Source organism: Solea senegalensis, linkage group LG9 (assembly GCF_019176455.1).
Source record: "Solea senegalensis isolate Sse05_10M linkage group LG9, IFAPA_SoseM_1, whole genome shotgun sequence".
NCBI classification, from domain to species: domain Eukaryota; kingdom Metazoa; phylum Chordata; class Actinopteri; order Pleuronectiformes; family Soleidae; genus Solea; species Solea senegalensis.
This window is the reverse complement of record NC_058029.1, coordinates 9,785,268-9,807,753: the sequence shown is the minus strand read 5'-3', so window position 1 is coordinate 9,807,753 and position 22,486 is coordinate 9,785,268. Positions and strand designations below refer to the sequence as shown.

The 22,486-nt window shown below is 39.2% G+C and overlaps 1 protein-coding gene across 7 annotated transcripts; it reads left to right on the top strand.

Moving 5' to 3' along the window:
* The first annotated feature begins 127 nt into the window (after positions 1 to 127).
* On the top strand, positions 128 to 22,450 carry LOC122774427 (LIM and senescent cell antigen-like-containing domain protein 1). 7 transcript variants are annotated; one of them, XM_044033695.1, is made up of 11 exons: positions 128 to 370; positions 14,820 to 14,979; positions 15,883 to 15,949; positions 16,053 to 16,173; positions 16,581 to 16,730; positions 17,361 to 17,511; positions 18,958 to 19,050; positions 19,285 to 19,333; positions 19,469 to 19,544; positions 20,020 to 20,211; positions 20,870 to 22,450. In XM_044033695.1, the coding sequence occupies exons 1-10, from the start codon at positions 342 to 344 to the stop codon at positions 20,165 to 20,167; spliced, it is 1,044 nt and encodes a 347-aa protein (XP_043889630.1). In that variant the 5' UTR covers positions 128 to 341; the 3' UTR covers positions 20,168 to 20,211; positions 20,870 to 22,450. The 7 variants fall into 7 exon arrangements, with proteins under 7 accessions (XP_043889630.1, XP_043889631.1, XP_043889636.1 ...); XM_044033701.1 differs by lacking the exon at positions 128 to 370 and adding an exon at positions 3,181 to 3,278; XM_044033699.1 differs by lacking the exon at positions 128 to 370 and adding an exon at positions 5,925 to 6,157.
* Positions 22,451 to 22,486: the final 36 nt, after the last annotated feature.

The following is a 22,486-nucleotide window of genomic DNA, read 5'->3' as shown; positions in this document are numbered from 1 at the left end:
ATTTTATTGGCAACAATCATTGTTTATTTTACACCTTAAATTGATATCATAATTTCACATGTTGACAAAAGACAAATTTGCAGAATGTGATGTCAGTTATTTCTATACTTTAACATTAATTATTGATGTTGTTTTCATATCGTTTTTATTGTGAAAGAGCCCGCCGGAAGTGTGATGTTCCGGTGAGCATAGAGGCGAGGCGCGTCTGCTGCGCCATTCCGCCCGCTGTGAGTCAACCATCAACCGCTGACCGTCCTGAACATCCAGCCTGTCCCACATCTGGCCCACTGCTGCTCCTGCTCCACACAGAAAACACACCAGTGTCCCAGAGAGCAGGAGAGATGCTCGGCATCACTGAAATGACTAACGGGTGAGTGAGAGGTTTTGTTTTGTTTATTTGTGAAAGACGCTTGGCTGAAAAGTTGTGAAGTTGTTATTTTGACGCTGGGAAAAAGAAAAAAAAAGAAGAAGAAGCGCACTCCGGCGATTTGGTTTGTTCCATGTTCTCATTGGTCAGTCACGATAACTCCTTTTGCTGCCAAGTTTCACGCCGCCATAAATGAATAAGTGTGGCTTATTTATTTTAAAAACGTTGTTATTTTCGCGAAAAACGAAGATACACGCTAACCGCTGTAAAGCTGCAATCTCAGTTTGGTCAGCTGAAGTACTCACTAGCGCCCTCCACTGGAAGGATGACGCAAGAAGTTTCATATTTTCCCAGTAGACATTAGTCTTGTTTTGGCTGGAGAAACACAGGTGTTAATAATGAGCACATTAATGATGATATTTAGTTAATTTAACTCAGGACAGTGTGACAGTTATAGCCAACACTGACCCTTAATATGAGGAAGCTAAATTGAACCAGTAATGAGACATAATTAAATACCTGTGTGAGCTGTCAAAATGTCTGCCATGCTAGTAGCTCATTTTAAACAACAACATGTAAATCCTTTGTAATAAACGGATGTTTAAAAAAAACAGTTAAAGCTGCCAATTGGGTATGAGTATTTCTTTTTTTATTAATTTAATTCAATTTCAAGTTCAAACAACTTAACTATTTGTCTCACTGAGGACAGAGCAGCATGGAGAAGACGACAAACACAAGGGCACAAAGAGCCCAGTAAAGCACCAGTAGCTAATAAGAAGTATGATCAAAACAATACAATAAGATATGAAAAACAATAAAAACAAAACACTATACAGGTACTGTTAAAAAAACAGTTGAGGTTTAAATTCACAGGAGGTAATTCAAAGTGTTTTGTAGTGTACTAATAACGCAATCAATCCATACATTCAATTCTAAGTGGAAACTTCAACCTCATGAAACATTGACAATAGTGAAAACAACAAACAAGTTTGAAACTGTTGGAAAAATCTGTTTTTATTTATTATTAAAGATTCAATCCTGTGTCATGCCAGAGGATGCTATTTTTTAAAATGACCTTTTAGCAGAATGTTTTAGGTCTTTTAAGTAAATTGAATACACACCTACTCCTGTAGGTGTGTATGGTTGTTTGTAAATGGTTGTTTGTCTCTATGTGTGGCCCTACGATGGACTGGTGACCTGTCCAGTGTGTACCCCAACTTTCGACCTATGTCAGCTGGGATTGGCACCAGCAGCCCTGCAACCCTCATGTGGAGGATAAAGCGATAGATGGGCGATCTATTACTGTAGCAAACAGGTCGAGATAAAATCACTTTTTTGATGACTTGTACACACTTTTCACAGTGGTCCTTCCTACTCACCCGATGTACATAGTACAAGGTGCAGAGGGAGAATGAAAGAAGCGCCATTGTCCCCTTTACAAGTCAGTGACCCATCAATATGATATTGAAACTGATATTTTATAGTATAAAAAAGTTGGAGGAAAACGGATGTGTCAGATTTTGTTTCTCAGAGCAGCCTCCTCCCTCCACTGGAATGTCCACCACACAAACTCAATTGACAGTAGTTTGCTGCAAACCACTTCCTCTCTGTCCATTCCCTCTGGACTGCTTTTCAGAGTGAGAACTTTTTCTCCAAGGGTGAATGCTACTGTGTTCGCTGGCATGTTAATTATGGCCTGGAATGAATCTGGCTTTTTTTTTTTATATAAAGCACTCTGAACAATTGCATCATTCAAATTGACTGAGAACTGCTGCATTTCCAGCTTGTTAGACTTTTATCTATCTCATCCACTCTGTGTTGATACAACCAGAGCTTAGAGGAGTGTGTCAGACTGCAGTGTGGACTTGTCCTTGTTTGGAAGCAGTGAACTCATGTTTGATGATGTAGGATTTGGCCTGTGTGTTTACTGTCTGGATGCATGTGACGTGTGAGGGAGTGTGAACTGTTTATTGTAACTCACACATGCAGTGCAAGCTACGTTTTTACAGTAGTTTGACATTAAAGGACAGTGACAGTCCTCACATTGAAATGCATTTATTGTACAGCTGACTCAGGAGTCATGCATGTAGATTTACTACTTTAACAAGTGAACAAAGCAGAACAGAAGATGACAGACATTCTGTTCCCATTAAAGAAGGGTTATAGGCTGTATTACACACAATAAACATATGTATAGTCAGCATCTGCAATAACATTGAGTCACAACTGTGACAGATTATACATTTAAGAACTTACAGTCAAAATACTATTTGTAGACCTCAGTGGCAGTAAAATGTGGCCTCATTTGTTAAATTTCTGGGCTCTGATGGCTTGTCTGTGTGATGTATATACATTATTGCTCCATTGTTTTGTTTATCATATAGCACTGATCAAGAACTGTGTAAATTATTTAAAAAGGAAGTAGTGAACAAAATGATGTACTTACAGCAGTTCCCTATGGTGTATGTGTGTGTCGGTATTGGTCCGGTACTGGTAAAAAAAAAAAGAAGGAAGTAAAATCTGATGCAATCCAAAATCTTACACATATTGCATGCTTCTCTATAACTAAAATTAAGCAACCGCCTTTAGCTGAGTCATGTTTTAGGCTCTTCATTTCTTTAGTAGTTGTCAGTGGCACTCAGTGGTGTGTTATCACTGAGCTTGACCTTTCACCTCCTCCACAGAAGCTGTGGAGAGAGAGACACACACACAATATGTCAGGTCTATGAGAACTCACACCTCCTCTTTCTCCTCCTCACATCCTCTTCAACCACACACAAATACACATACACACACACACACACACACCAGTAAATAGGAAGTGATGTGGGCTGTGCAGACTCAGATAATGACAGTTAGGACAGAAAAGCAACAGCTAAATATATTCACTTCAGTCTGACAGAAAATATTGGTAAGATACATTCCTTTTTATTGCTGTAACTATTTACATTGTACTGCAGTTGTAGAGGCATACGCTTTAGGTACAAACCCTATTACCTTGTTTGTAGAAAACTCTGTGTACCATTGTATGTCGTGTATGTGTTCATGATGTTTTATTCCTGCATGTTTGTCCAGTGGCTCTACATATGAACAGTTTGTTATAGGCTGCAACTAGGGGTTATTTTCATAATTGATTCATCTGAAGATTCTTTTCTCAATTAATCTAGTAATTATTTGCTCCATAAAATCAGTGTTTTTCAAACCTGTAATGATTTTGTCTTGTTTCCACAAATTATATGGTTTTAATTATTTCTTTGTTACATGGAGCATAGAAATTTGAAAATATTCACATTTAGGGGGCTGAAAAATCAGAAAACGTGTTTAAACTCAAACCGAGTAATTGATTAGCAAAATGGTTGATGATTAATTTAGTAATTGATTATTAATCGATTATACAGTAATTGTTTCAGCCCCAGTTTGTTATATATTGATTGTTTAGTATTATATTTGATTTCTTGTGATCGTTGAACGAAATTGAATCGTTTGGAAATGACAAAGCGAATCCCTCGACTTTGTCTGTCTGTCAATGTTTGTTAATTTTGTTAATTGCAGTGTTGAAGGTCTGCAGTGTTGGGTTCATGGAGTAGCTGCAGTACCGGAGTTGTCCTTATGAAGGCAGTGTCCACATATTGTAGTTAGGTTGTGTCTCTGGAGTGTGCCTGCCTGCTGGAAATGTCTGCTCTGTTTCTGCCAGATGGCTGTGTGTGTTCATGTGTTTGTTCTTGTATTTGTTACCTCTTAAGGACCTGTTCAGGACCTGTAAAATCTGACCTTGTCAAGACCTGTAGTCCTCATGCAGATCAAAACCTGGTCCTAATGAGGCAGAACCTCCTCTCTGTGGAACTGCTTAAGTTTAGAGATAAAATTAGAAGTGTGGTTAGTTTAAGAGTAGGTTTAGGCATTGGGTAAGATTAGGGATAATGCTTTGTTTAATCTGTTCAAATAAATGGAAGTCAATGGAGAGTCCTTGAAATGATGGGTGTGTGTGTGTTTAATGATGAATCAGTTTGAAATGGAAGAGAGATTTTGTCATGTAATGATTAACAAATTGCAAAATTCAGTCTAAACTCATTTGAACTGAGAGTGTGTTAATTGCACGGGAGAAATACTACATTTTTAAGAGCCTAAAACCTCACCCTGCTGAAGTTCAACATTCATTTTACATCATCTCTCTCCCTCTTTCTTTCTGCGTGCGTTTCGTCAGCCCTATGTGGAATGCTGAACAGGCCAAGACAAGATTCTAAAGGTGAATCTGCGTGGAGTAAAAAAGTTTGTACATTAAAAAGAAGAGACACAGGTTCACTCAGTCATTTGTTCTCTCATAATGACATGTTCTGACATTGACTCAATAGTATGCATGAAAGCCATCAGTCTGATTTCAGTCTGTTAGATTTAATCAGAATTAATTTCAAGCACAAATAAAAATGGAAGAGATAGTTTTTCAAAGTGTGAAATTTACCTGTTCATGTTCATTGCTGTAAAAACATGTAAAAACACCTCCTGCCATACAAACCCTCCCAAATGTTACACACTTGTTACACACTCTAGATTGTGTAATATGTTTTACAGAGCTACTACAGGTTAGCCTAGCTCTTCTTACATCTGTTCCTTGTTCGACTGCTTGTTGTGCTTTGCTTGCTTGGCTCCACATCCTCTGACCAATCCTGTCCCTGCCTCTTGTTTATAATCAAACATGTCAGGGTTGGGACCCATCAGCTTCATCTGTGAATCTGTTCATCTGCTGTGTGTCGTGTATGTTGCAGAGGAGAGGAGAGGACCTCTTGTTCCCACATAACATTGCAATGAATTATTCATAGATTGGCATTTTACCCTTTGTCAAGAGTTTGTTGTTGGTGCTGGGAAATACTCTCACAGTTTACAAGAGAAGAGCACAAATCCATCTATACAGCAGTGTATGGCTGAAACTGCTGCCAACATGGCTCAAAATGTTGTTTTCAAATCAGATCACATGGGCTGTAAATAATTTCATTCATCATTCATCAGTCATTTTATTTTTCATTGTTTGTAACTTATTTATCCTGTCCATGTTTATTACTGTAATACATTTGTGTTTACTTTACTTTCTGTCAGTGTTTTTTTTTTTTATTTACTCATTGTAATCTTCAGGGATCTTTTTTCGACGAACTGCTCTGTGTGAAAATATGGTATTGGTCTGTCTCTAATGCTGACCATAAATACTTCCTGTATGTAACCGGTTGTCCCTGTGTACACAGTACACATACTATCTGTGTGTGAGGAAGAAAAACAGACTTTTTTGTAGTCTCTGTTGTTCAGTCTGTCTTTTTAAACAGAAGCATGAGGAAAAAAGACATAGGAGCACACACAGAGAGAGAGATGACGGGGGCAAGGGCCAGAAAAGGGCAGAGCTGTTCTCTCCTTATCCATCTCTTGCTCTTTCTCTCTGAGACATTTCCCCTCAACCTGCTAAAGGACAGGGAGGAGGGGCAAGAAGTGACTGATAGGTGTGCAGTGAGACCACACCTCTACATACGTCCTTCTACAAGGGTGTGAGCCCTGGAGGTGTGTTTGAGTGAGAGGACGGGAGCAGGCAGCACAAGACTTAATCTTTTAATTTGAATTAAACACACGCTGTTTCTCAGGAGTTTCCTTGTTACTGTGGACTCAGTGTTCTCAGTGGACAAGGAAGGGAGGGAGGAAGAGCGGCAAAGGGGAGATGAACACTTTGAGGTTGAAAGAGTTGTCAAACTCAGACTTGTACAGGCGGAGACAGGAGAGACCAGACAGTTATGGAAGTCTTGGTAGCCTCAGGTGAGTGCTTGTCTCTGCGGCTTTGAATCTTGTGTCATATCCTTGATGTAAATACTCTTTTAATGCAACTGGAGGATTTCACCTATTTAAATTGGCGTCTAACTCAGATTATACGTGTGTCATCACTGATAATGTTATCACCTGTATATGAGTCATTCTCATACTTGTACTTGAGGACACGTTTTATGTTCAAAAGTTTCTTGTGTCCATCATATTGTCCAGCTTCACTGGAGATTATATGAGACACTGTGGTCATTCTGTTGGGGTTTTGTTGAAATTCCATGTGGAAAAATGCTTCTGATGACCTTTTCTGATCAGCTGACGGCCTCTCCTTCAATTAAATTATTATAACGGCATTTTCTTTTAATTTCTGATTTTATTCCCTGTGCTGCTCATCTACGTGTGTGTGTGTGTGTGTGTGTGTGCTCATGTCTGAGCAGCTAATTTATGATTCATCCCTCCATAACCAAAGTTGCTTTTTACTTTTTTTTTTGTCATTTTGTTTTTAGTTTTGCGAGCTGTTAAAAGTGGGCTCAGTCTGTGCTCTAAATGTCATCGCTTTAACTTTATATCTTCTGTGTATTTTTTGCTGGTTATCAGCTTGCTTATCCTTATCTGGCACCAGCTGATTCTGTCTTTTAAAGTAATGAATCAGAGAGAGTTTGTTTGTGTTTGTAAACACAACCTTTATCAGAGATCCTTTTGAAGGAAAGTTGTTGAACCGTGTGTTGTGCATTGACAGTGAGCGATAAGGTGAGATGTGGTGGAGTGTTTGAAAAGTAAATATTTCAGCTGACTCTGCATTCCTCTCAACGGTGTGACAAGTTGTATGTGTGCAGATCTTTGCATTATTGGTTATCTGTTGAGGTTTTGGTAGTCTTTTTTCCTGTCTTTCACAAACACCTCTCTGTCTCATTGTCTCCCTCGCTGTCTGTTTGTGTGTGTGATCCTGAAGTGATTAGAGGAATGCAGTTATGTAAGGAATGTGCTCGGGAAGAAGGAGCTCTCTATTAGCAGTATCCCAAGACAACTTCACATTATTCCTTAGAGCCTCCCTCTTCCCATGTGATATAATTTAGTGTTTCACCAGGCAGGATTCATAGTATTAATGTCACAATTTTGAACAATGAGTTTATAAACTCATTGTTCTACAACAGTTCCAAACACTTCAAACTAAGTGTTTTTAATCGCTACTTAAATCGTGTCAATAATCTAAGATTATATTAAGGCAGGAATGTGGAAATAACAAAAACAAAAAGCCAGTGGTGACGAGAAATCAAATGAATTAACTGTAGTAGTTTTGACGACATTGAACACACTCTGGGCTGAGTGTGTTCCAGGCTGACCTGGGTTAACAGGGACTTGAGGTCAGAAAGGGCGTTAGAGGAACACAAAGTGCAAAACAAAGGAAATGTTAGTTATGAATCATGTTTGCACACTCACTCAATCTGTGTGTGTATAACTGAGTGTTGCATGTATTTTGTGTGCTGCGTGCTTGTGTTGGTGTGCATACACTCAAAGTCAAAGGTTTTGCCCAAGCGGCCATCGTGCCTGTGTTGCCATGGTTGCTGTTGACACAGTGTGTGTGTAGTTGTGTGAATAGGGGTGTGTTTTATATGTTTCTCCAATCTGAGTTTACTTGTCTTTCACCAGTTGAGAGTCTGGGCTTTTTCTGAGCTCTTAAAACTTTAAAATATTGTGTGCTAGTCTGCAGAAATGAATCTATTTGTAGTGGTAAAGTTGTCAGCAGTGAAGTGTTGTAGTTGTGCTGTTCAATTTGTTGTAGTTGTGCTGTTCCATTTGAATTGAACAACAATGAATTGTATTTCAATCTAATAACTTTAAACCATTGTGTTTTAAATGACAGCCTGACTCTTGCCTTCTCAGCTTTCGGGTGATTTGTCAAACCTGTTGTAGATTTCCCAACTTCCTTTTGTGTCAGACTCAACATATTCGTCATCTTGTTGAGCCTTGTTTCCTATAAGTCATCTAAAATCCTTTGTTGTTTCAAGTAACCTAATACATTCATATCAGATAGAGATAGATTAAATAATTAGCTGAGCTTTAAGGTGCAAATTACATTTTAATTTTAAAGAACAATAATTAGACAAGACAAATCCTATTGTGGTATGTGTGGTTTCCGTTGTAAACAAACACCTGTGTTGTGTATCATTTATTTTTTAACTGTCAAGGCTGCAAAACTTTATGGCTGTTTTAGTAACAGGTTGTTGTTAGATGTAAAATGTAACTGACAAAATGCTACTCGGTCTCTCTTGACTCCCCCATTGTTGGAAAATCATAACCACAGAAAGGTCAGTTCTTTAAAACTGTACATTTCCTACATCCCTTTCTTTGGGATGGATGACCTCATAAAGAAGTCTCAAACTCGTGTCCTGAACACACCAGACACCTTGTCGACTGCTGACAGTTGCTGTAGCCATTTTTAAGTCATGGTTGACATTCATATCCCAGCTCACGTCTCTCTCTCTCTCTCTCCCTCTCTCACTCTCTCTCTCTCTCTCTCTCTCTCTCTCTCTCTCTCTCTCTCTCTCTCTCTCTCTTTCTCTTTCTCTGTGCTTGCCTGGGTCTCAAACTCATTCAAGTCCAGCTGCCTGTTTCACTGACATGGATGACGGATAGCCTTCACAAACAATCAAAATTCTTAATAATGTTAAATTGCAGTGTCAGTGTGGGCATCAAAGGGCTGCATAGTGTGTCTGTGAATGCTCCTTTACTTAAGGGTGGAACTCTCTGTAGCATGGCAATGACTGTAATCAGCTGCCGAGATTACATGTTTCCTGTGAAGCACCCACCCTCTGCCCATTGTACCCCAGTCACTCAGCACCGGTTCCCAGTGGATGAGACTCCCTGACCGGCAGACCGTGTGACTTTGATCTGGAAACAATGACCTGCTGTGGAAAGGCTCTGGATGCTTTAAAGGGTGCCTGGAGAAATGTTTGACTCATTATGTCATTCATGTCAAAACCCAGACTGTCTCCCTTGGTAGCGACCAAATAGTTTAAGTGACATTTAAAAAGTGAAGAATGTGCAGTTAAATGGTACCTTTACCTTGTCATGCACTAAAACACTTAAGTAAATTGCTTGTGTGTTTAAAACCTAATTGGCAGTAAAACAGATTCTGATTCTGATTATCTACTAACAAACACAGTACACCACTACTAAGGTGAATAGAATAATGTTTGGGAAAAATAGATTGTGTATTTAAACCCCCCCCCAGGAATCAGATAGGTCAGATATGATTTAAGAAATGTCAATGGACATTATAAGCAGTTAGACGGCTCTTTGTGGAGGAGCCTACTACGAGCCTGCTATGTATACAAACTCGGACACACATGCACTCTCTCTCTCCCGCTCTCTCTAAACAGCAGCTGCCAGCACCTAGTTTGGAGTTGAGGCTCCACCAGTGAGTGTCTATTTGTAGAATGATGTAGTAATGTAGAAGACGGGACGGACGCAGCGGCTGTTCTTCAACCGAGCGTCAACCGTGTTGGTGTCACATGGGTGTATTTCCGGATCTGGCTTGATGTTTTGAGGGTTTGGGAAGTGGTCATTAATTTGAGATCCCAGTAGAGTTGAACCACATGAAGAGCTACAGCATCATTTACCCACAGAGGAGACACACATGCATGGGTTTAGAGGAATGTTAGACTAGAACTGGTAATTAACAGCTTCAGATGTTTATACTGATATTCAAGACTAACCCGTCGATTCTGCAGGATAGTGTGTCAGTGAAAACATTGTTGTGAAAGTGTGAAAGTGAATAAAATGTATTCACAATGGCCATCAAAAACTTTGAAAACTCATCAGTCAGGTGCATGATTCAGGGTTTTAAACCAATGTCACATTAAAACAATGTGTTCCTTCAATGAGCCTCCACTGTCAGCTCTGTTTGTTTGTCTAAACTGACACATCGTTGATATCTAACATATGAACTGTAATATGTTGTTGTTATCTGGTCAGCTGCTTTAGCATCACTGACTTACAGCACAGCAAACCACACTTTGTGCAATGCTGAGTTAGCGCCACCTTGTTTTATGTCTCAGAGAGTGGAGAGTTTCATCTGTGTAAGAAACTCATTAATAGTGTGTAGACACAAACCCTTAGAAAACTACATTGGCCTAGGTTGGGCTCTTTAATTTCAGTAATCTGCCCAGAATAGATGGAGAGTGTGTGACAGGAGGGGAGACTCTGTGTGTGTGTCTGAGAGTGAGAGAGAGGAAGAGAGAAAGCGAGAGAGTAGTGATGTGGGAATGAGGGAAAAATGGGAGTGTGTCTGTGAGCGGGGGGTGTGTGTGTGAGAGAGAGAGAGTGAGAGGGGGAGAGTACTCCCAGCACAGACTGATCAGTGGTTCTCTCTCCTCATCCTGTGGCGTACAGCGCTCACTGCTTCTCAACACTGAACCAGCATAGAGGATTTCTATTGGCTTATCAGGAGTTTACGCAGTAATTATTCGCCTAAAGGTGTTAAGTGGACCTCTGCACTTCATTCAAAGCATTGTGTTTGAGTATGGAGATGAATGGTCGAATGGTACCTCCGTCAATACCAGAGGACATGGAAGCCCCTGACCATGTCCATCATGAGCAGATGAACGGTTACCACCAGAGGCTTCAGGACGGAGGGGAGGATGAGGTCCCGGTGTCCAACTCCCAGAGACGGAAGAGCGATGTCAAAGTTTATAAAGAGTTTTGTGATTTTTACGCTCGCTTGTAAGTACGCAGTGTAACAGAAATGACTAATTACTTCACTTGACCTCTGAAACAACACTTAGTGAATATGTGTTTATGATTATTTAAATATATTATGTGTCTTACCAGAAAAGTCCTACGAAATCATCCTCTTGAACGATTTCATAATATGCCTTTTTAGGACACATCCCACAAAAACAACAACTTTCTACTGTATTTTTGAATCATTGTAGGCCAGGTTGTTTCAATTGCTCAGCGCAGTGTCGGTTGTGATTATTAGATACATTTCCTCAATAACATCACAGATTACATCCATGAAGTGACGCAGGGAAGAAAGTGCTGTTTTATATTAGAAGTGTGAATTGCTTGCTCACATTCAGATGTGGTATATGTGAAGTGTCTGATATTCTACTGTAGTAGCTGACTTTAATCAGCCACTGATTTGTTTGGCTGCCTGAGGTGCCCTGTTTGTGCCAGGATCACACTGAGGGCCACAGGAGGGGGGTAACAGGAAGAGTTATTTTTGTGCCAAGGGGGGGAGTTGTTACGCAAAGTAGAAAATGTCAACTGGCATTCCAAGTATGTGTGCATGAGAGACAGGAGTGCTAAATATACGTAGTGTCGTCTACTTCTAACGAATCTGGCCTCATCACTGGCTTTGGGAAATAGATGTAGGGTCACCTGCAGTTTTCTGAAAGGAAATTTTTGTTCGATCATCAGGAGCTATTAAAAATATAAAATGTATGGTCACATTTGCTGATAGCAAGTTCAAAGCAAATTTGACTATTACAGTAAATAAAAATGGTAAAAAGAGAGTTCCGTTATTGGTGGAAACATTAGTTGCAGAAGCTGAAATTGGCCGTCAGTTTTAGTCTTGAAAACACAGACATCCATGGAATATTTGAGTTTAATTCAAAGTTGTCTTTGGCAGGTGTTGTCTACACTCATCAGCCACTTAATTAGGTACAGAGGACACCCTGATAAAGTGGCAGGAATGGCACTTGGTGTGGTCTTGTGCTGTAGCACATCTGTGACACAGTTTGACATACTGTGCGTTCAACGATGGTCTACTGCATTGATTGGTTACGATTTGAGTTTGAGATTAAGATTACTGTTGCCGTTCTATCGTATCAAAGCAGTTATGCCATTCTCCTCTAGATTCAATAAAGCATTTTTACCCAGAGAACTGCTTCTTCCTGGACATTTTTCTCTTTTTCAGACCTTAAAACCTAGAGATGGTTATCCATAAAAATCCCAGTAAATCAGCAGTTCCTGAAACACTCTGACAATCTGGCAACTGGACCTTCAGAAGGTTTTGAACATGTTTACATGCCCACAAACATTGAGTTGCTGCTAAGCGATAGGTTGATTAGATATTTTCATTAACAATCAGTTAAACAAGTGTACCTAACCAAGTGTCTATTGAGTAAATATTACATTTTCTTAATTTACCTCGTCCATAGTCCAGTCCTGGGGACTGTCCAAGCTCTGCTATGTTGAATATGACACTTCTAAGTTAAATATAACACCTATGTGCAATGCAGTTGGTGTTAGTAATTACTGTTTTTACTGGCACATAAAGTTTGGAGAAGTGTTGCTGCTGGTTAAAGTATAAAATAGTTCAGAATCTGAGAGGGCAGTATTACGTTCTGCAGTAAGAGTGAAAATCTGTCAGCATTTTCTTAGCCATATTTTTCCAAGGCATTGTCAGTTGGAATTCAATGACATTTGTGTGAATCGTACAAGAGAATTGTGGGGAAAACGTGTAATGAGTGTAATGCCATTATTGTAGAGTGGGATACAGGATGGTATATAGTATATTTTGTGAATACAGAGGTGTATAAACTCAGAGAAGGGCGAAGGGAAAATGTATATGTGTATAACCTAACAACAAAGAGGAGACCAGAGGCAGGAGAGTGGAGGGGACAGACTGTATTCATAACATAAGTGACAGCCTGAGTCCTTTTATAGTCACTGGCCAGCATGGTTGAGTTAACAGTGTATACTGAGAGTCATGTGTGGAAAATGTGCTGAGAATTGTTCTATTAAATCCTTGTTATTGTCACAAAGAGAATATCTTTTCTGTTGAAAATGTTGGCAGTCCGTGAGTACTTTTCCAGAGATGGAAGTGAACATTCTGATCCACCACAACAGTGCATTGTAGTTATGTGATAAGTTCTGAACTTGAGATAAATAACTGAACCGCTTGGTGTTAAAAATAAAAAAATAAAAATATTCTTTTTCAGCCAGGAAAGAGAGCAGAGGCGAGAGATCTCCAGACAGAGCTGCAGCAGATTATTTCAGCACAGAAAAGAGTTGGGCTGTCTTAGAGACTTAGAGTCTTAAACCAATACAGGGTGCTGGAGGCAGATAGGCGGGTGGAAATGCCGAAGGGATGTATCACTTCCTCCCAAGAATCCTTTGGACAGGGCAGGGCTGTGTCAGTATGTGATATCAGCTCAGATAGAGTATAAACAATTAAGTATATGTTTTAATAACTTTATAAAGGGTGGTCCAGCTGGAAGCTGTACTCATTGCTACATCTCATTTCAGGGAACACCCACTACCCTTGTTTTTTTTAGTTCGGATTTATAACAGACTTGCAGACGTAGTACAAGTGAAATGTGTGTGAGGCGTTCAGTGTAAAGCTCATAAAATGAGAGCAGATGAGCAGTGTGTGAGTGTGTCTGTGTGTGTTTGTGTGTTGCCTGTGTGTTGCCTGGACACACTTTGGTATTCTGACCTTTCAAACAAAGAGAAGCTATGATTGTACCACCGTACTTTCTTCCTTGGACATTTTTTATCTGCAACTGAGTCCTCTTTACTCCCACCTGTTATGATGGGCATTTTGACTTTTGATATTGAGTAATTCTCGCTGCTAATACCTTGTTTCGAAAATTTTAATCATTCCATTTGGAGTCCATCGTTATCAGGATCATCGAGGAATTAGTCCAAAGTTCAGCCTAAGCATACATCTGTGCTAGTCACTGGGTTGTGCCAGTATTGTGATAAATATCATCAGGTATTTAATGGTACAGATTCTGCTGTACAATATTCATCCATTGCTGACTTAATTCTATTGTTCTCAGTTTTCCCCTATAAGTATAAAGACTTAAAAACATAGATTTTTAAATGAATTCAGTTTGGTCCTGGACCAGCTCAGTGAGCAGTGTTGGTTGATAGCGTGACTTTTATTTGCTCAAAATCCAAAACCTTGTCAACAGATACAGCCTGTGTTTTTGTATTAAATATAAACTTATGTGCGATTTAGCAATTACGTGGCACACTTTTCTCCACAGATGTTTTGTGTTTGAACATGAGTGCAGGATAAAGTTGAGTACTTATCTTTGTCCAAATCATGGCTCTTGTGTCATGATTTGCTGTTTGAAAAGGCTGAGGCAAAAAGTGAGTAGAATAGTAGTAATTATGTGGTGAATGGTTTCAGTTGTGAGGTAAAAGACAGGTATGGTAATTGTTTTGAAGAGCAGTTAAAAAAAGAAGAGTATAAATCATACCTTTTAGTAAAGCGGTGTGACTGTGTTCTCAAGGCTCTGGCTGCAGTTCTTCTGAGGCTTTGAGCTTCAAATATCATATCAGTGTTTTTATTTCTATGACACTGTTGGCCCGTGTCTGTGCAGAGTTTGGTGCAGATGGATGATCAGTAACTGCAGCACTCAATTGTTTCCCACTGAAACCCACACCCTGATTAATAGAACCAAAGAAAATAAACCAGTTAAAAAAACCTGAAAACTAAGTGTGCATGCATTTCTAAAAACCTCAAAACATAGTGTGTACTGCCTGTGTACTGTATACATTGTATATTTACTGTAGTAAATGCAGATAAATTCCATCTTGAAAAACGTTTACAGTAAACTTTATTCATGTTTTTCTTTATGGTTAATCCTATCACTTGACAACCTTGATCCTCATTATAGTTTTTTCTTTTTCTCCTCAGCAATATGGCCAATGCGCTGGCCAATGCCATGTGTGAGCGCTGCAAGAGTGGCTTTGCTCCAGCAGAGAAGATCGTGAACAGTAACGGGGAACTGTATCATGAGCAGTGCTTTGTGTGCGCACAGTGTTTCCAACAGTTCCCAGAGGGGCTCTTCTATGAGGTAATTATTCTGTCTCATTTAATTGAGTAAATGACCTGACTTTCTCCCTTTTACTAGCAGAAAAATCATTGTTTAGGGCAAGGGTGTTATAGAGCATATCTCTCAGGCAAAAGGGTAAAGCTCACAATCCCATTGAGGAAAACAAAGAGGGCTGAGCACAACCTTAATGCACGATTGAATTATCCGAAGCACATTTCCAGTAACCTGTTATTTCACCGGCCTTGACACAAGGTCAACTGTTTCTGCGGCCAGATCCATAGACCTAATGCTTTTTTAACATTTGCCATTTTATCAAAGAGAAGCTGACGCTAATGCTCTGATCAATATCGACATCACAGGAACAAAAATAAACATTAGTGATTTGAATTGGCTGAAGCAGGGTCACACAGTTTGTTATGATGGTACGAAGGGATAGAAACACAGAAACCTAATGATCACTTGATACTGGCTCTAAAATCTCCCTCTAAAAAAATGAGAACACATAAAGTGGCACAAGCTTCTTGTATAAATTTGTATTTGATGAAGAAGACTTTTGAGGTTGTTAAATCCCTTGGTACACGTATCCCATCAAGTAATTCTCTTTGGCAGAAAATGTGAAGCCATGTTCGTGCAGACTGGGATCACATGAGGACTTGTAACTCGGGAATAGTGATTTAGACGTTTAAACCCACATCTGCATTAAATGTGGTGTGCACATTCAGAGAGAAAAAAAAGATGCCAATATCAAGCATTCCCTTGCAGTCATTTATCTGAATTTATGTATTTAAAATGAACAAGAACAAGCCAAAGAAAGTGCATGTGACAGGTATCCATTGTTTGATCGTATGATCTTTTAAAATGTGTTCATGTACCTTTGTGTGCTTTGATTAATTGTGTAAATATGGTTTGAATTCTGTTTGATAGTTTGAGGGCAGGAAATACTGTGAACATGACTTCCAGATGCTGTTTGCTCCCTGCTGCCACCAGTGTGGTAAGTACCGTAACTGGATGAATAAAAGAGAATGTAAAACATTTGTATATATTTTAATTATACATATATATAATATTTCTCATATCCTGCTGTTCTTTGTCAGGTGAATTCATCATTGGCCGTGTGATCAAGGCCATGAACAACAGCTGGCATCCAGACTGTTTCTGTTGTGACATCTGCCAGGCTGTGCTGGCTGATGTTGGTTTTGTAAAGAATGCTGGAAGGTCAGTCCCTCCACGACCAGCCACTGGTTGTATTCACGTGACTGCATCAGTAAGACTGTTTTAGCTGATATCAGAAGGTAAAATACTGTGTTTGGAGAGAAGTAAACTGCAGCCTATAAACTGCAGATACTGATCAAACTGGTCAAATTTGGTTTGTGTTGAGAAAATACACTGTGTCAGCTATAGAAAACTAGGACTGGGTGATAACAGCTGATATTAATGGATGCCTGGATCAGTTGTATCACACAGCTCAAACAGCCTCCAGTTAATCAGCTGTACAAGTGGAAGAATTTATGAAGAAAATGCCAGGGGAAATACATTTCAAGATAGTACTTTTTGAACCTGCTTTGGGGATAATTTTAATGTAGTAATCAAGTACCTCTCTCTCTGTCTCTGTCTTCAATCAGGCACTTGTGTCGTCCGTGTCACAACAGAGAGAAAGCTCGGGGCCTTGGCAAGTACATCTGTCAGAAGTGTCATGCCATTATTGAAGAGCAGCCTCTGTTGTTCAAGAATGACCCGTATCATCCTGATCACTTCAACTGCAACAACTGCGGGTAAACACACACACACACACACACACAAACCTGGCCTGTTGTGTCAGTCTCACAAATTACAGGAAATCCTGAACACCTTGTTCCTATTGAAAGATAGAGTCTTTGGCTCAGACTTTGTTTTGATATCATCAGTTATTTTTGTTTCAAGACAAATGACCTGATAAGGTGATTATAAAAATATATAACAGAGATCTGATGCCTTGATAAGTGCCTTAGAAAAGAAGAAGAAAAAACGTACTTACTAATATTACTGTCAGTCTGCCACTAGGCAATTTCATAGCACTCTCTGCTGGACACAGGATGTATAACAGGTTTTGTGTATGTTTATGTTTTTTTTTTTGTACTGAAACAACCACAACCAACATCATATCTGTTTTTGTTTTGTTTTACAAACAGATCTAGAATTTTATGTGGTAATGCCTTTTAATGCACTTTATACGTTATTTGGCCAATTTGTTAGTAACTTAAATCATGACATTTTTATGTCTGTAATTTAATAAACATGGTATGAGATGGTTCTCTATAATGTGCTATAGATATAATGTATAATATAATCACAATTGCAATCTGGTTGTGTTCCTGGAGACAAAAAAAGAACAGTTTTGACGTTATTTTCTTGTGTCTCTGCAGAAAGGAGTTGACTGTAGATGCCAGGGAGCTGAAGGGGGAGCTTTACTGTCTGCCCTGCCATGACAAGATGGGTGTCCCCATCTGTGGAGCCTGTAGGAGACCCATTGAGGGCCGTGTGGTCAATGCCATGGGCAAGCAGTGGCATGTTGAGGTGTGGTTACACTGTCAGCTTGTGGGAAACAACTTCACATTACACTGATCCTGTAGAGACATCTTGTTTTTAGTATTTACTATTCTATTGGGCATCTATAGCTTATATATATGTAGTATATGAGGGGTTCCCAGTATTACCTGTATTCTCTATGAGATTAGAATAGAATAGAATAGAATAGAGTAGAATAGAATAGAATAGAATAGAATAGAACATACTAGAATAGAATAGAACAGAAATACTTTATTCATCCCCAAGGGGAAATTATTATTATTATTTTTTTTAGAATAGAATATAATTCTAAATTCTTTTAATATTTTTAAAAAAGTACTTAAATTAAAAGAAAACACTAATACACTAAGGGAGCTGCTGTGTCAAGCTGCCACTAGCACGGCGCCTTGGTAAAGGTCATGATTTCCTGCTGAAATACTGTATAAGTAGCTAAAATGTCCGTTTCTTTACAGTGATTGTTTTTAAAATGTGGGTTATTATGTTTGACTACCTTTAACCAGCTTTATCTCCACAGAAAGGTTCAGTGTGCTCAACTTCGAGCTGTCCACATCATTCCCCTGCTTTATATTATTTTGTCTTTGGCGTCACAACATATGCTTCTTCATCTTTATCTCCTCTTCTTTCATTTCACATTATGGCCTTTTTCCTGTCTCCTCTTGTCCACACGTAGCATCATGTGTGCACTGTATGTGAGCGACCGTTTCAGGGCCACCCATTTTATGAGCGAGGTGGTCGAGCCTATTGTGAGAGACACTTTGATATGGTGAGAGGATAAAGGATCGGCCTGTTGCTGACTGCTGCCTCGTGCCTGGCTTTCCCCCCTGCCTGTCTTCCAGCTCTTATATAAGAGATACACTGATAATGTATAATGTCACCAGTTAGTGTTTTTAATAAAAAGTGGTTATTTAATTATCACAGCATGATGTCTCTACAACACTATGCTATCAAGCTACCTTTAAACAAACATGTAGAGAAGCAATAATTTCACCATTTTGAACACAAACACAGTTCAGCAACATCCACCATCTTTACCTCAGCAGCTTCACAGCAATCAAGTCCACACTGGACTGATAAGAGCAGCCATGGACACCTGCTTCTCAGGTGTGTCTCACATCAGTGAGCTGCACAGCTATTTTAGGAATAGACCTCTCTACTCTATTACTCTCCACAAGCTACACCTAAATTTGCTGATGGAAGTTGTGCGGTTGTCATATCCTGCATTATATCTGTTAGGCACACTTTTGCGCCCTCTAGAGATCATTCTCCATCCCCTCTCTACTCAGTTTGGACACAGATACTATACATGACACCTGGGCTGAAGTGTTCTGGTAATGGTCAGACATGATAATAGTGTAACATGGTCTGTATGTGATAATGTACTTACTGACAGCTGTGCTAACACAGTGTGCTTGGCCATTGGTTTGTTGTTTGCAGCATTTTGTGTGTGCTAAGTGTGAGAAACCCTTCCTGGGACACCGTCACTACGAACGCAAGGGCCTGGCCTACTGCGAAACACACTACAACCAGGTAACAGTCTTTTCAGTATTGAAAATATTTACACCGAGTACATATGCAAAATGTGTTGCTCTCAAAGTCCAGGAAGCCTTTATAAATTCCCTGTAGCCTGTGTTTGTTTGCATGGCATTGATTGTTTTTTGAATAATTGTTTCATTGAGATGTAGACTTTCATCAAGTAATAAAATAATAAGTATGGTGCGTAACTTCTCATCCTCTGTGTTTCTCCTTCCTCAACACACTCAGCTGTTTGGAGATGTCTGCTACCACTGCAACCGTGTTATTGAAGGAGATGGTGAGGAAATTTATTAAAATATAAATAAATGACAAATATAAAAGTATACATTAATTTATAGTGGTTTATGGACCTTGCACATTCATGATATAAATTGTAGTCTAATTTGACTGTTTCTATTTTTTTTCTTCGCAGTTGTGTCTGCTCTTAACAAGGCTTGGTGTGTCAACTGTTTTGCCTGCTCAACCTGCAACACCAAACTCACCCTGAAGTAAGTAGTGCACAAGTCTGAATAAGAGACACACACACTGTGGCCCTGTGGTATGTGTGTCACCTCCACACCTTGGATAACATACTTCAATTATATCAATTATATTCTCTGAAGACTGTTGGGAATTCACATGTCAACTGGCCAGGCTGTGTCTGCTGTTCACATCTACTCTGCATGTGGCACAATTTGCTCTTGTGGTCGGCGTGTTTTTCAAACTTGTTTCTCTCCTGATTTTCTCACTTTTCTCTTTTAACGTGTGTCTCTTTGGGCTTGTCTATCCACCTCCTTTCCCTTTGTTCATCCAACCTCTTTGTCCTCCTTTATCCCTTCCTTGTGCTCAATTTTCCTCACCTTCTCTCCAACTTTCTACCCTTATTTCTTTCCACTTAAATGTTTATCTCCTTGTACTTGCCAACTACCCTTCCCTCCTGTCTTCCCTTTCCTTTCCACCTCTCATTTCTCCCTGCTCTGTCAGGGATAAGTTTGTGGAGGTTGATCTGAAACCGGTGTGTAAGCACTGCTACGAACGCATGCCAGATGACATGAAACGCCGGCTCGCCAAGCGTGAGCGCGACTCCAAAGACAAGAAGAAGAAGTCACCCATCATACCCATGTGTCTGTGATCCTCTCTCTCTTCTTTCTCTTCATTTCCACTCTTCTTTTGTTGGTCAGTTTCCATCTTTCTTCCTTTATGCTTTGCGTCTCTATTTTTTCAATAAATTAAGATTATATATGCCTGCTTCATTCCTCGTGTCACTATTAGAAATTGTTTTAGATTTAGTAGGTGAATTTACACTTAGTGCATATTAGTTGGAATTAAGTCCAGTTCTCTGATAACCTTACCTATGCAACTAGGGAACTCAGATCAGTCACAAAATAAAGAAGGCTTTGTTGATCGGCTATTCCAGTCTGTCTGGATGTAAGGTGTAAACAATTAATTGCTTCTGGCTGCCTTTTGGCAGCAACTATGTAAGTGCTAAGGTGCCACTGGGTTTGACACGTGTCCCAGTTCTGCTAAGGATTATCTGCTTTGGGAGGAAATGCTGTGCAGGGGCAGCTGGGGAAAAGCAAGAAAGAAAAAGCACAAAGAAAACACGACCAAAAAACATAACCTTCTTGCATGAAACAAACTAAGCAGGGGCTGTGATACCTAACTATGTTATTAAAATAAAATAAAATAAAAGTACAGTTAGATTGTAAGAGTAACACACAAGAAATCTAATTATTGGTCACTATAAAATAAACAGTGTGACACATACTCTGTAACTACTGTCATTACTAGTCTGTGAGTGACAGCATCTCACTTGTAATTATTTCTTCCACAGGAACAAGTTTGTGGAGTTTGACATGAAACCAGTGTGTAAGAAGTGCTATGAGAAATTCCCTCTTGAGCTGAAGAAGAGGCTGAAGAAATTGTCTGAAACAGTTGCACGCAAGTAAACGCACAGTCGAGCCACAGAAGGGAAGCAAAGTTGAGACCCTGAGGCGGCCACACGTGGAAGAAGTCTTTTTTTCCAGTCATGACAATCATAAGAGATAGAAATTGTGTTCCCCTTAGCATTGGTATTACAAGGTTGGATATGTCGGTGTCCTTACAGTTGTAGTTTCAAAGCAGTGAGGATCATTTTATGAGCTTGAAACTGACCATGAGATCTTTGGTTAGTTGGTCAGTAAGTTTGACTATATTTGCTGCAGTATATATTACTCACATGCTTGCCTTATTTCACTCCTATACACACATATATATATATATGTATACATATAAACATAAACAGATATAATACTGATATTAAATAGTAACATTACTTTTAAGAGAACATTGAAACATGGGGATAATACAGTATATTTCATTACAGCTGTTTTGACAGGTTAATTGACTGTTTGCCAGCTGGTCTCCTGTTTGACTTACAGTATGTTACCGATACTCTTGTACAGTATTTTGTTGGAAAAAATGCTGTAGTGCTGAATTTGTATATAATATCTCTATTATTTAATGTTTTCCACCAATGTATTACTTTGTGTATTACTAACTTGTATTTCCTGTATTTTTTGACATTATACTGTACCCTCCATGATGCTACAGTGATGCTCACAGCCATTACCTGCAGTGTGATTGGACTGCCTTGTTACATATTATGCATTTCATGTGTGAAACTATTTGCTAGCAAAATCTATTTTCAAAGTGGTATTTTTTAGGTTCAATGTGAAATTATTCAGTATATCCACTCGAATTTATCCCAAATTAATAATATTTAGCTATTTGTTTTCTCTATTGCCATTTATAGTAAATGAATGAGGGTGAAAGCCTGTCAGAAGCACCTTTCAAAGTAATGCAGGCCAGGATATAAAGTGACTAAACAAAAATGTATGTATGTGTGTGTGTTAACGACATGATAGCTTGTGCCATGTGCAGAAACCAGAGACCGGATGTGGAGTCATATGTTAGAACAAGCTCTACTGTTTGTAATCCAGAAAAAGTGATCCTCTTAGGAAGGTGTACTGACTTCCTCAGGGCTCAGACCCTCTTAGGAAAGAAAAAAAACAACTTATGAATGGGGGGGGGAATCCTGTTTCATTCAAGTCGCATTTTATTGTAAAAAGCTTATCTTTCACATAGTAGTTTGAGAGCAAGACACATTCCACTATTTCATGGAAATACAAAGCTTATGTTACTCGTTACCACAACATTTCTTTTGTCACATAGAAGCAATACCTCCCATTGCACTGTTTTGTAAAGCATATCTTAAGCTTCACTGAAATAAACAGTGATAAATAAACAATTCATATTATTTGGTGTATTATTTCCTGGTGTATTGAGATGACTCCACTGCTGGAGTGCATGTTTGAGACTTGAATGGAAAGTTATTCTTCAGTATATAAAAATATATCATGCTTTTGATTTACAATTTCTGGCTGTGTGTGTGTTTTAATGAGGCAAAATG

Excerpts from the sequence above, each read along its gene's own strand:
- LOC122774427 (XM_044033697.1), top strand. The coding sequence starts at position 10,686 with ATGGAGATGAATGGTCGAATGGTACCTCCGTCAATACCAGAGGACATG. Across the intron at positions 10,886-14,819 it reads TGTGATTTTTACGCTCGCTT|CAATATGGCCAATGCGCTGG; the intron begins GTAAGTACGCAG and ends TTTTCTCCTCAG. Across the intron at positions 15,950-16,052 it reads TCCCTGCTGCCACCAGTGTG|GTGAATTCATCATTGGCCGT; the intron begins GTAAGTACCGTA and ends GTTCTTTGTCAG.